Here is a 14,366-nt window from a genome sequence, read left to right on the forward strand (position 1 = left end):
TCATCCTTGCTGGAATCTATTATAAAGGATGCAATAACTGGGCACTTAGAAACTAATAGTAAGATTGGACAGAGTCAACATGGATTTATGAAAGGGAAATCCTGTTTGACAAAGCTATTAGAGTTCTTTGAGGATGTAACTAGTGGAGTAGACAAAGGGGAACCAGTAGATGTGGTGTATTTGGATTTTCAAAAGGCCTTCAATAAGGTCCCACACTAAAGGTTGGTGAACAAAATTAGGGCACATGGAATTGGGGGTAATATACTAGCATGGATTGAGAATTGGTTAATAGACAGAAAACAAAGAGTAGGGATAAACGGGTCTTTTTCAGGATGGCAGGCTGTTACTAGTGGGGTACCGCAAGGATCGGTGCTTAGGCCTCAGCTATTCACAATCTATATCAATGATTTAGATGAGGGGACTAAATATAACATTTCCAAATTTGCTGATGATACAAAGCTAGGTGGCAGTGTCAGTTGCGAAGTGGATGTGAAGAGGCTTCAAGGGGATCTCAACAGGCTCAGTGAGTGGGCGAGAACATGGCAGATGGAATATATTGTGGATAAATGTGAAGTTATCCACTTCGGTAGAAAAAACAGAAAGGCAGAGTATTTCCTAAATGGTGAAAGATTGGGGAATGCAGATGCTCAAAGGGACCTGGGTGTCCTTGTACATGAGTCACTGAAAGTGAATGTGCAGGTGCAGCAAGCCATTAGGAAGGCAAATGGTATGCTGGCCTTCATTACAAGAGGATTTGAGTATAGGAGTAAAGAAGTCTTACTCCAATTATATAGGGCCTTGGTGAGACCACACTTGGAGTACTGTGTACAATTTTGGTCTCCTTACCTAAGGAAGGATATACTTGCCATAGAGGGAGTGCAACAAAGGTTCACGAGATTGATTCCTGGGATGGCGCGACTATCGTATGAGAAGAGATTGAGTAAACTAGGCCTGTATTCGCTTGAATTCAGAAGAATGAGAGGGGATCTCATTGAAATTATAAAATTATTACACGACTTGATAGGGTGGATGCTGGGAGAATGTTTCCCTTGGCTGGGGAGTCTAGAACCAGGGGCCACAGCCTCAGGATAAAGGGTAGGACATTCAGGACTGAGATGAGAAGAAATTTCTTCACACAGAGGGTGGTGAATCTTTGGAATTCTCTACCCCAGAGGGCTGTGGAGGCTCAGTGATTGGGTATGTTAAAAACAGAAGTCAATAGATTTCTGACTAGTAAGGGCATCAAGGGATATGGCAATAGGGCTAGTGAATGGAATTGAGGCAAAAGATCAGCCATGATCTCATTGAATGGCGGAGCAGGCTCGAAGGGACGAATGGTCTACTCCTGCTCCTATTTCTTATGTTCTTATGTTCTTATTTTTCAAATCCCTCCATGGCTTCGCCCCTCCCTATCACTGCAATCTCCCCCATTCCCACAACTCCCCCAAGATATCTGTACTCCTCTAATTCTGCCCTCTTGAGCACCCCTGATTATAATCCTCAACCATTGGTGGCCGTGTCTTCTGTTGCTTAGGCCCTAAGATCTGGAATTCCCTCCCTAAGCCTCTCTGCCTCTCTACCTCTCTTTCCTCCTTTAAGATGCTCCTTAAAACCTACTTCTTTGACTAAGCTTCTGGTCATCTGCCCTAATTTCTTCTTATGTGGCTCGGTGTCAAATTATTTGTTTTATAATACTCCTGTGAAGCGTCTTGGGATGTTTTACAACATTAAAGGTGCTATATAAACACAAGTTGTTGTTGTTGTGCCAAAATTGTGAGAGTTGTCCCACAGACGAGTCAAGCAACAGCCTGATATAGTCATACTCACAGTCAATGTCAATGTTCCAGACTGCTCCATCACCATAAGAACATAAGAACATAAGAAATAGCAGTAGGCCATACGGCCCCTCGGGCCTGCTCAACCATTCAATAGGATCATGGCTGTTCTGAATCTAGACTCATGTCCACGTCCCTGCCCGCTCCCCGTAACCCCTAATTCCCTTATCTGCTAGGAAAATGTCTATCTCCATTTTAAATTTATTTAATGTTGCAGCTTCCACAGCTCTCTGGGGTAGCAAATTCCATTGATTTACTACCCTCTGAGTGAAGAAGTTTCTTCTCATCTCAGTTTTGAAAGGGCAGCCCCTTATTCTAAGATTATGCCCCCTAGTTCTAATCTCACCCATCAGTGGAAACATCCTCACTGCATCCACCCGATCAAGCCCCCTCACAATCTTATATGTTTCGATAAGATCGCCTCTCATTCTTCTGAACTCCAATGAGTAGAGTCCCAACCTACTCAACCTTTCCTCATACGTCAACCCCCTCATCTCTGGAATCAACCGAGTGAACCTTCTCTGAACCGCCTCGAGAGCAAGTATATCTTTTCTTAAATATGGAAACCAAAACTGCACGCAGTATTCCAGGTGTGGCCTCATCAATACCCTATATAACTGCAGCAAGACTTCCCTGTTTTTATACTCCATCCCCCTTGCAATAAAAGCCAAGATTCCATTGGCCTTCCTGATCACCTGCTGCACCTGCATACTAACTTATTGTGTTTCATGCACCAGGACCCCCAGATCCCTTTGTACTGTAGCACTTTGCAGTTTCTCTCCATTTAGATAATAACTTGCTCTTTGATTTTTTCTGCCAAAGTGCATAACCTCACACTTTCCAACATTATATTGCATCTGCCAAATCTCTGCCCACTCACTTAGCCTGTCTATGTCCTTTTGCAGGTTTTTTATGTCCTCCTCACTCACTGCTTTCCCTCCCATCTTTGTATCGTCAGCAAACTTGGATATGTTGCACTCGGTCCCTTCCTCTAAATCGTTAATATAGATTGTAAAGAGTTGGGGTCCCAGCACTGACCCCTGCGGAACACCGCTAGTTACTGATTGCCAGCCCGAGAATGAACCATTTATCCCAACTCTTTGTTTTCTGTTAGATAGCCAATCTTCCACCCATGCCAGTATATTACCCCCAATCCCGTGATTTTTTATCTTGATCAGTAATCTTTTGTGTGGAACCTTGTCAAATGCCTTTTGGAAGTCCAAATACACTACATGCACTGGTTCCCCTTTATCCACCCTGTATGTTACATCCTCAAAGAATTCGAGCAAATTTGTCAAACATGACTTCCCCTTCGTAAAACCATGCTGACTCTGTCCTATTAAATTATGTTTATCCAAATGCTCTGTTACTGTTTCCTTAATAATGGACTCCAACATTTTGCCAAGCACAGATGTTAGGCTAACTGGTCTATAGTTTCCAGCTTTTTGTCTATTTCCCTTCTTAAATAAGGGTGTTACATTAGCAGTTTTCCAATCTGCCGGGACCGTTCCTGAGTCCAGGGAGTTCTGGAAAATGATCACCAATGCATCCACAATCCCTACCGCCACTTCTCTCAAGACCCTAGGATGTAGGCCATCAGGTCCGGGGGATTTATCTGCCTTAAGTCCCATTATTTTACTGAGTACCATCTCCTTAGTGATTTTAATCGTGTTTAGCTCCTCCCTCCCCCATTGCCCCCTGTTTGTCCAGTGTTGGGATATTTTTAGTGTCCTCTACTGTAAAGACTGATACAAAATATTTGTTCAGCGTCTTTGCCATCTCCATGTTCCCCACCACTAGTTTCCCAGTCCCATCCTCTAAGGGACCAACGTTCACTTTAGCCACCCTTTTTCTTTTTATATAGCTGTAGAAACTCTTGCTGTCTGTTTTTATATTTTTTGCTAGTTTACTTTCATAATCTATCTTCCCTTTCTTAATTAATCTTTTAGTTATTATTTGCTGGCTTTTAAATGCTTCCCAATCTTCTATCCTCCCACTAGATTTGACTAATTTATATGCCCTTGTTTTCAGTCGAATACTATCCTTTATTACTTTACTAAGCCACGGATGGCTGTCTTTTCTTTTACTCCCCTTTTTCCTCAGTGGAATATATTTATCTTGAAAGATGTGAAATATCTCCTTGAATGTAGACCACTGCTCTTGTACCGTCTTACACTTTAATCTGTTTTCCCAGTCCACTTTAGTCAATTCTACTCTCATACCTTCATAGTCTCCTTTATTTAAGCTTATTACGCTGGTTTGAGATCCAACTCTCTCACCCTCAAACTGAATTTGGAATTCAACCATATTATGGTCACTCATTCCAAGGGGATCCTTTACTAGGACATTTTTTATTAATCCTGTCTCATTACACAGGACCAGATCTAAGATTGCCCGCCCCCTGGTTGGTTCAGTTACATACTGCTCAAGGAACCCGTCCCTAATACACTCTATGAACTCTTCCTCAATGCTGTCATGCCGAAATTTGATTAGTCCAGTCAAAATGAAAGTTAAAATCCCCCATGATTATAGCTGTTCCCTTATTACAAGCCCCAACTATTTCCTGATTTATACTCCGACCAACAGAGTTGCAACTGTTAGGAGGCCTATAGACTACGCCCACTAGTGACTTTTTCCTCTTATTATTCCTTATCTCCACCCAAACTGTTTCACTATCCTGATCCTTTGACCCAATATCATTTCTGACCATTGCAGTGATTCCATCCTTGATTAACATAGCAACCCCACCTCCCTTTCCTTCCTGTCTGTCCTTCCTAATTGTCAAATACCCTTGTATGTTTAGTTCCCAGTCATGATTATCTTGCAGCCATGTTTCCGTAATGGCCACCAGATCATACCCATGTGTAGTTATTTGCACTGTCAACTCGTCAATTTTGTTACGAATGCTGCGTGCATTCAGATAAAGAACTTTCAAGTATGTTTTCTGACAATTTATTCCTGCTTTTACCCCTTTTACTAATTTACCTTTATCATTATACATTCTGTCCCTTCCTGACACGCTCTGGCTTTTAATTCCCCCACTGCTACCTTGCTCTATTGCCTTCTCCGCTGTCATTTTTATTTTTCGCTCTCTTAAAACCTCCCCCTCACTAATTAGTTTAAAGCCCTCTCTACAGCCCTAGTTATTCGATTCACCAGGATTCTAGTCCCAGCACTGGCCAAGTGAAGTCCGTCCCAGTGGAACAGCTCTCTCCTGTCCCAGTACTGATGCCAGTGTCCCAGGAAGGAAAACCCATTTCTCCCACACCAGTCTTTGAGCCACGCATTTAACTCTCTAATTTTATTTACCCTAGCCAAATTTGCACGTGGCTCAGGTAATAATCCAGAGATTATTACCCTTGTGGTTCTTGTAGTGTATGTAACCGTTCTACCTTTAAGAGAACTATTGTATGTAACCGTCCACCTTTAAGAGAACTATTTTAGGTGTTGCACTACTTTATCTTGGCTGCGGTATACTGTAATACCGGTGGTGACCACACCGGTATATAAGTGCTGTGTAATGAGTGATTGGGCAGATTCGCCCTGACCTTCGAATAGTAAAGTCCTGTTAAAGTTTACTCTTGTAGTCTGTGTAATAATTTGCAATATAACACACAGATTTTACAGTTCTGCTTTTTAATTTGGCCCCTAGCTGCTCAAACTCCCTCAGCAGAACCTCCTTCCTTGTCCTATCTATGTCGTTGGTACCAACATGGACCACGACAACTGGATCCTCCCCCTCCCACTCCAAGTTTCTCTCCAGCCCAGAGGAGATGTCCTTAACCCTGGCACCGGGCAGGCAACACAGCCTTCGGGACTCTCGCTCTCGGCTGCAAAGAACTCTATCTATCCCCCTAACGATACTATCCCCTACCACTACAACATTTCTTTTAACTCCCCCCACTTGAATGGCCCCCTGCTCCACGGTGCTGTGGCCAGGTTGCTCATCCTCCCCGCAGTCCCTGTTCCCATCCTCACAGGGAATAAGAGCCTCAAACCTGTTGGACAAGAGCAAGGGCTGCGGCTCCTCCAAACTACCTCCTGGATCCCCGTACCTGCCTCACTTCTAGTCACACCATCCTGACCCTGGCCACGGACTACATCTGAATTAATTAATCTAATTGGTGTGAGTACCTCCTGATACACAGAGTCCAGGTAACTCTCCCCCTCCCTGATGTGTCTCAGTGTTTGAAGCTCAGACTCCAGCTCTTCAACACGGAGCCAGAATTCATCGAGCAGCCAACACTTACTGCAAATGTAATCACCGTGAGCATCAATGGTGTCCACCAGCTCCCACATATTGCAGCAGCAACACATCACCTGCTCTGCCATTCTATGTAATTAATTAAATTTATTAATATTATTTTTAAATACCCTCTGCCCCGATTCTAGATGATGAATATCGCACCTTAGAAACTATAAACCACAGAGTTTAAGCTTAAAAAGAGAGAAATACTTACCAACCAATCACTTACCCGCTTTCTGGTGACGTCACACTTGGATTACTTTTTACCTCTCTCCTTCCCTCTGACTTCGGAGACTGGAGACTGGTACGCCTTACCTAGGCCTCTGGAGCCTTTTTAAGCTTCCCACTCGTGCCTCCCGCCGACACCCGCGGTCTGAGGCCTTACCTGGGTCTCTGGAGCCTTTTTAAGCTTCCCGCTCGTGCCTCCCGCCGACACCCGCGGTCTGAGGCCTTACCTGGGTCTCTGGAGCCTTTTTAAGCTTCCCGCTCGTGCCTCCCACCGACACCCGTGGTCTGAGGCCTTACCTGGGTCTCTGGAGCCTTTTTAAGCTTCCCGCTCGTGCCTCCCGCCGACACCCGTGGTCTGAGGCCTTACCTGGGTCTCTGAAGCCTTTTTAAGCTTCCCGCTCGTGCCTCCCGCCGACACCCGCGGCCAGACGCGTTACCTGGGTCTCTGGAGCCTTTTTAAGCTTCCCGCTCGTGCCTCCCGCCGACACCCACGGTCTGAGGCCTTACCTGGGTCTCTGAAGCCTTTTTAATCTTCCCGCTCATGCCTCCCGCCGACACCCACGGTCTGAGGCCTTACCTGGGTCTCTGAAGCCTTTTTAAGCTTCCCGCTCGAGCCTCCCGCCGACACCCGCGGTCATCCCTTGGTATGTCCTATCTCACCGGCACAGTGGTATACAATCAGGAGGAAATGGCCTTGGGAGTGCTCAACATTGACTCCGAACCCCATGAAGTCTTATGTATTCAGGTCAAGCATGGGCAAGGAAACCTCCTGCTGATTACCACCTACCGCCCTCCCTCAGCTGATGAATCAGTACTTCCCCATGTTGAACACCACTTGGAAGAAGTATTGAGTGTAGCAAGGGCACAGAACGTTCTCTGGGTGGGGGACTTCAAAGTTCATCACCAAGAGTGGCTCTGTAGCACCACTACTGACCGAGCTGGCTGACTTCTGAAGGACATAGCTGCCAGACTGTGTCTGCAGCAGGAGGTGAGAGAACCAACATGAGGGAAAAACCTACTTGATCTCATCTTCACCAATCTACCTGTCGCAGATGCATCTGTCCATGACAGCATTGGTAGCAGTGACCACCGCACAATCCTTGTGGAAACAAAGATTCGTCTTCACACTGAGGACAGCCTCCATCGTGTTGTGTGGCACAACCACCGTGCTAAATGAGACACATTCAGAACAGAGCTAGTAGTTCAAAATTGGGCATCCGTGAGGCACTGTGGGCCATCAGCAGCAACAGAATTGTATTCCACCACAATCTGTAACCTCATGGCTCGACATATCCCTCACTCTACCATTACCACCAAGCTCAGTTTGGGTTCCATCAGGACCAATCGGCTCCAGACCTCATTACAGCCTTGGTCCAAACATGGACAAAAGAGTTGAATTCCAGAGTTGAGGTGAGAGTGACTGCCCTTGACATCAAGGCAGAATTTGACCGAGTGTGGCATCAAGGAGCCCTAGTAAAATTGAAGTCAATGGGAATCAGGGGGAAAACCCTCCACTAACTGGAGTCATACCTAACACAAAGGAAGATAGTTGTTGGAGGTCAATCATCTCAGTCCCAGGACATCCCTGCAAGAGTTCCTCAGGGCACTGTTCTAGGCCCAACCATCTTCAGCTGCTTTATCAGTGACCTTCCCTCCATTATAAGGTCAGAAGTGGGGATGTTTGCTGATGATTGCACAATGTTCAGTTCCATTCGTAACTCCTCAGATAATGAAGCAGTCCATGCCCACATGCAGCAAGACCTGGACGACACTCAGGCTCGGGCTGCTAAGTGGCAAGTAACATTCCTGCCACACAAGTGCCAGGCAATGACTATCTCCAACAAGAAAGAGTCTAATCACTGCCCCTTGACATTCAACAGCATTTCCATCTCCAAATCGCCCAGCATCGACATCCTGAGGGCCACCATTGTCCAGAAACTTAACTGGACTAGCCACATAAATACTGTGACACCAAGAGCAGGTCAGACACTGGGTATTCTCCTAATTCCCCAAAGCCTTTCCACCATCTACAAGACACAAGTCAGGAGTGTGATGGAATACTCTCCACTTGCCTGGATGAATGCAGCTCCAACAACACTCAAGAAGCTCGACACCATCCAGGACAAAGCAGCCCACTTGATTGGCACCCCATCCACCACCTTAAACGTTCACTCCCTCCACCACCAGCGCACCGTGGTTGCAGTGTGTACCATCTACAAGATGCACTGCAGCAACTCGCCAAGGCTTCTTTGACAGCACCTCCCAAACCCGCGACCTCTACCACCTAGAAGGACAAGGGCAGCAGGCGCATGGGAACACCACCACCTCCAAGTTCCCCTCCACACTGACTTGGAAATATATCGCCGTTCCTTCATCGTCGCTGGGTCAAAATCCTGGAACTCCCTCCCTAACAGCACTGTGGGAGTACCTTCACCACACGGACTGCAGCGGTTCAAGAAGGCTGCTCACCACCACCTTCTCAAGGGCAACTAGGGATGGGCAATAAATGCTGGCCTTGCCAGCGACGCCCACATCTCATGAATGAATAAAAAGAAAACTCTCTGTTATATAATGTCATGATTGCACTGTTAGTGTACATTTACCCTGTGGGTTTAGCATTGATGTGAACTGGCAGTGTAAATCTGGTATGAGGGCCCTGGAGCGGGTAGTGTCACATCAATTTGACCCCATGTGGAGTGTAAATCCAGCAAGTTGTCAAATCTAGTTTTAAAAATTGGACGTCTTGAACACTTTCTAGTTCGCTTGACCTTCAGTTAAATGTTTAGAGAGCAGAGAGTCTATGCCCCCTGCTCTCCAAACATTTAAATTTCTAACTTCTGGGAACCAGCTCTGCCCATGCATGTATCCAGGTATTTGCTAAGCTCTCTCCTAAAAAGGAGAGTTAAAATTCCAGTCAACCAGGAGCCTAGCAATGTAAACAGGATTGTACCTGGCCCAAACCTAAACTGTAACTAATGGTCTCAGGCTGTAAACGTATTCTAAATTGTTAACTCTGTTGAATGCACAGATTTTTTTTACAGGATGTGGACAACAAATGTGCTTGGTACTTTAATAGTTAATCGATTTAAAGGATGATTGTTTGTGCCTCTTTATTGCCTGATCGAAACTCACCTCATGCTAATTGGAGTGATTCATCCAAACTGTTATTTGTTTATTGTTAATTAATAAATTAATTTAAAAAAAGCAAGAGCGAGAAAGCTACTCAAATATAATTTCCTTAGAGGAAGTGGGTAATTTTGCTTGGGCTCTTCTGAAATCTTATAGTGACAGAAATTACAATTGCACCTAAATATCATGCTATATTTCCAACTTTGTACATTTACGAGTACCAAAAGTAATGAAAGACCTCCCGCATCTCTCACATACACACTTCATTAGCAATTGGAACAAAAATGTTTTTTTCAAAAAGTGTTGTAATCCCAAAGATTATAGTATTGGAAAACATCCCTTTCATTCTCGGGTCACTTCGGTAGCACTCCACATGCATTGTAGAATTGCAGTAAAATGCAAATCGAGGAGTGACTTTACACTGAGATTGTTTAACAAATTGCCTTTGAACTCAATTGATGTAAAGTTGGGCAGTTGACACTATTGCAAGAAATTCTTATTTTAGAATCTTGTGTAAAATAAAATTGTTTATATAATATTCCCTTTCTGTTTTCCCTTTAGGGTGCTCTTTGCTTTTGTGGTATTGTGCTAAGCGCAGCCATTACTAAAAGGGCAAGTCTCCAACTTCTGGGTTTGCGGACACTGCTGCACACTCTGTGTTCTATTGCATAAGAAGCAGCTGATTACAAGTACTCTGCTGCCACTGAGTCATGAGTTCTCCAATACGTCCAGGTAAACTTTACATTTCCCCTGCTTTGCTGTGTTGACTTGAAAATCTGCTTATAGTTTTTAAGTCATTTACCTGACGGTTTACGTATTGAAGTTTTTTTTTTGACAGCAGTTTGACCTGCTTTGCTAGTTTGGGATCTGGCTGTAACTTTCTGAGAGTCTGGGTGGGATAAAATACTTGGCAATAGTGACACATTGAACACAGATAGTGGCGTCATATTCACAGTTTGAAACAAAAAGGATAATTCAGTTTCATATGATAGAAAAGACGTTGCATGATAAATAATCATTGTATAACAACATTTTGTCGAGTTTGTACAGCAGGTTAGGTCAGATGGACAAATAGTTGCTAATAAAAAGACTTTCATGTGACTGGAGTGTTAATGTAAGTAACTATCGCTAAGCGAACTGAGACTTAATTACAATTTACTTGTGCACTATTGGGATGTACAGGAAATTTGTTTCTCTTACATTTACATGTATATCTGGTTTAATTTCACTGATGGCTAGAAATTATTTTTCTTATTTCATTCACTGCTAAAGATTTTAGTTAGCACCACTCCCATTAAGTTCAGAAATACACCAGGTAGTGCCTTTATTGCAAATAGAGAATGAGGAGTGTGCCACAGCTCTCCATGGTGTGCATGTGTATAAATAAATTAATTTAAAATTGAGAATGTTGGAATTTTTATTGATGTATTTTCAGAGGGAGTGGTTCTGTAGTAGCAGTCATTTATGTATTGATATGGCCTTTTAAGTTTTAAACTTCAGTACAGAAATGAACACATGCAACAAGTAACCATGATGTGCAGGGATGACTACACATTTGAGTGTTGTTAATGAATTGTACGTAGTGATCATGCTTTTTCTCTTTTTTCTTTACAAGAGGGTATACCCTTAGTAATTGATTTTGATAAACGTCAGTCATTGTAAGGAAGTTCAGCTCAATCTCACAAGTATTCAGGACTGAGAAATGAGTTCTGTATTGATTTGGGCCTTTAGTCAGAGAACAGCTGTCCAAAACGGTCACTGTCTGGTAAATGTTTTGCCCATGGATTCCACCAAGTTTGTAAACAAGAGGCAAGAAGATAGTGTGAACTGTAACAAGGTGATATAATTATGTTTGCTCCAATTAATATTTGTGAACTTATGGTAACCTAATGGTTATGGTACTAGCCTAGCAATGCAAAGGTCCTGAATTCAAATCCCACTGTAGCAAGTTCTGAAATTGAACTGAAAAATATCTGGTAATTTGTGGCTAACAGTAGTAAAGTGACCATGAAAGCTTGTTGTAAAACCCACGAGTTCACTAATGTCCTTCAGGGAAGGGAACCTGCTACCTCTACCTGGTATGGCCTACATGTAACTCTTAACGGTCTCAGGGCAACTAGGGATGGACAACAAATACTGGCTTGTCAGTGTTTCCCTTTTCACACAGAATCACAGAAACCCCACAGTGCAGATAGAGGCCATTTCGGCCCATCGAGCCTGCACCGACACATATCCCACCCGATCCCCGTAACCCCTACACCAACACATATCCCACCCTATCCTGTAACCCCACGTATTTAATCCCCCTAACACTAAGGGTCAATTTATCATAGCCAATCAACCTAACCCGCACATCTTTGGACTGTGGGAGGAAACCGGAGCACCCGGAGGAAACCCACGCAAACACGGGGAGAATGTGCAAACTCCACACAGACAGTCGCCTGAGGCCGGATTCGAACCCGGGTCCCTGGCGCTGTGAGGCAACAGTGCTAACAACTATGCCACCGTGCTTTTGTGTTTTATATTTTTATGATCCTCAGTCACAAACACCCTCTTCCTTCAATGGTAGCAGTATGATGTCGGAATGTGGATGAAAAAAATGGCTTCACTGTTAGGAATTACTTGGGCTCTCCCAGAGGTGTGTACTTGCCTCAAGTGACTAGCAAAATGACACAGACCCTATTGCATTACAGAACTGCTTCAGGTGGTGGTTCTCACCTGCACAGACTCACACCAATTATTTGGAAAGTTACTGGAATAAAGGAAAAAGTTGTTTCAGAAAGATTTATAAAACAACTGCATTTACACAGCAGAGGTGACTTGCATATGCACAGTCACAAGAGCTTTTAAAGACTATTTCCTTCATTCCTATCACTTACCGAATTTCCAGGGAATCTGTACTAGTGACTGGTGTCATATTTGACCCCGGGATGAGCTTCTGGCCACACATCCGTGCCATCACTAGACCGCCTACTTCCACCTCTGTAACATCGCCCGATTCCACTCCTACCTCAGCTCATCTGCTGCTGAAACCCTCATCCATGCCTTTGTTACCTCTAGACTTACTCCTGGCCGGTCTCCCATCTACCACCCTTCATAAACATGAACTCATCCGAAACTCTGCTGCCCGTATCCTAACTCGCACCAAGTCCCGTTCACCCATCACTCCTATGCTCGCTGACCCACATTGGGTCCTGATTGAACAACGCCTTGATTTTAAAATTCTCATCCTTGTTTTCAAATCCCTCCATGGCCTCGCCCCTCCCTATCTCTGTAACCTCCTCCATCTCTACAACCCTCCTTGATATCAACGCTCCTCCAATTCTGGCCTCCTGCGCATCCTCGATTTTAATCGCTCCACTATTGGTGGCCGTGCCTTCAGCTGCTGAGGCCCTAAGCTCTGGAATTCCCTGCCTAAACCTTTTTGCCTCGCTACCTCTTTTTCCTCCTTTAAGATGCTCCTTAAAACCTATCTCTTTGACCAAGCTTTTGATCGCATGCCCTAATATCTCCTTATGTGGCTCAGTGTCAAATTTTGTTTGGTAACACTCCTGTGAAGTGCCTTGGGATGCTTTACTACGATAAAGGCGCTATATAAATACAAGCTGTTGTTGTTGTTGTTGATTGTAAAATGTCGTCACTTCCTATACAGCGAGGAACAGGAGCACTTCAGCTGCTTGGACTGGTAGTGCCATGATTGTTTGCTGCCTCTGCCTCTGGTGTCAGCACCAGTTCTGTTTACACAGTAGGCCGAGGGATAGCTGGAGGCCACCCTTTTGCTGCTCGCTGCTGCTGACTAAAAATAAAACAAGAGATTTCATACCAAAGTTTGTTGCCAACATCGGCAGTGTTATCAGGAAAGAACCTTTAATAAAAATGGGATGTCAATGAAATGTTGAATGGTGTACTGAACATTAGCTTTTATTTCATTTAGCAAAGGCTATTTTTGGTGAAAAATTAAATAGCTTCTTGAGGTTTTTTTTAAAGCGGAAGTACATTCTACTCAATGGCTGCAATCCCACCTGTTGTAAAGGGAGATTTCTATATTTTTACTGCTGTCTTTCAATTGTCCCTTATTAGTGTTTTATTCTTTAGAACTGCATGGTGGAGGAGACCTGGAAGCAGACATTTTGTGCTAACTTTCCTTTATGTAGCATCAAAACATTCCACACGAGTAACATTGTGAATAAGAATAAACACAGGAGCAGGAGGAGGCCATTCAAGTCTTTTATGCCATTCAACTATATCATGGCTGATCTGTATCTTGACTCCATTTACCTGACTTGGTTCCGTAACCCTTAATACCCATGCCTAACAAAAATTGATGGGCTGATGGCAGCATCCTCCGTGGATCATATCACAGGAGCTGAACTTAATCATTTCATATACAAGACCACAAAGTCCTGTACAAAATGCTTTCCCCGTAGGCTTCTAACCAGCAGTTTAAGATGGCAGCAAAACCTACCAAATTATACGGTAAGTGTATGGTTAACTTTCTAATATTGAGGGATTATGAGGTACTTGGGTGAGATGTACCTTTCATTTAAATAAAATCAACTCAGAGTCACACTGTTCTATAAATGTAAATATTATTGATTTCATAGATGTCAATTTTCAGGAAAAAACAATCATTTATTTAAAGTGATGAAAAAAGAAAATGTTGATTATTACGTTTAAAAATTCTTTGTCAGTGTCTGTACAGCTTGCTTGCTGTATTGAGAGTACATGGGCAACAGAATTATTGAAATGTAGTTTGTCACTCTACTCAGGTATGCGTTTTCAAAACATGAATTTAAATTCCATTGCAAATGTCTGGAAATCACATCAGACAGTTTTCAATTCTGCGGCTACTCATGATTTTTCAGTTTTTGTGTTGAAGCCTTCAAAATGTGGAACTGATCCCAGGGTGACTGGCTGGAGTGTAAGCT

The 14,366-nt window shown here is 43.7% G+C and overlaps 1 protein-coding gene across 1 annotated transcript in view; it reads left to right on the forward strand.

Annotated features, from left to right (window-relative positions):
- LOC147117434 (histone deacetylase 9) overlaps window positions 1–14,366 on the forward strand; it is a 1,471,293-nt gene that overhangs the window by 137,741 nt on the left and 1,319,186 nt on the right. Inside the window, exon 2 of the mRNA XM_085988432.1 lies at window positions 10,000–10,170. Within this exon, the coding sequence (XP_085844558.1) occupies window positions 10,149–10,170 (22 nt within the window). The 5' untranslated portion in view covers window positions 10,000–10,148. The remainder of the gene's footprint in view (window positions 1–9,999; window positions 10,171–14,366) is intronic.

The sequence above is a fragment of the Somniosus microcephalus genome, chromosome 5 (assembly GCF_052327205.1).
Source record: "Somniosus microcephalus isolate GS21.2 chromosome 5, FLI_Smic_1.0, whole genome shotgun sequence".
Taxonomy (NCBI): domain Eukaryota; kingdom Metazoa; phylum Chordata; class Chondrichthyes; order Squaliformes; family Somniosidae; genus Somniosus; species Somniosus microcephalus.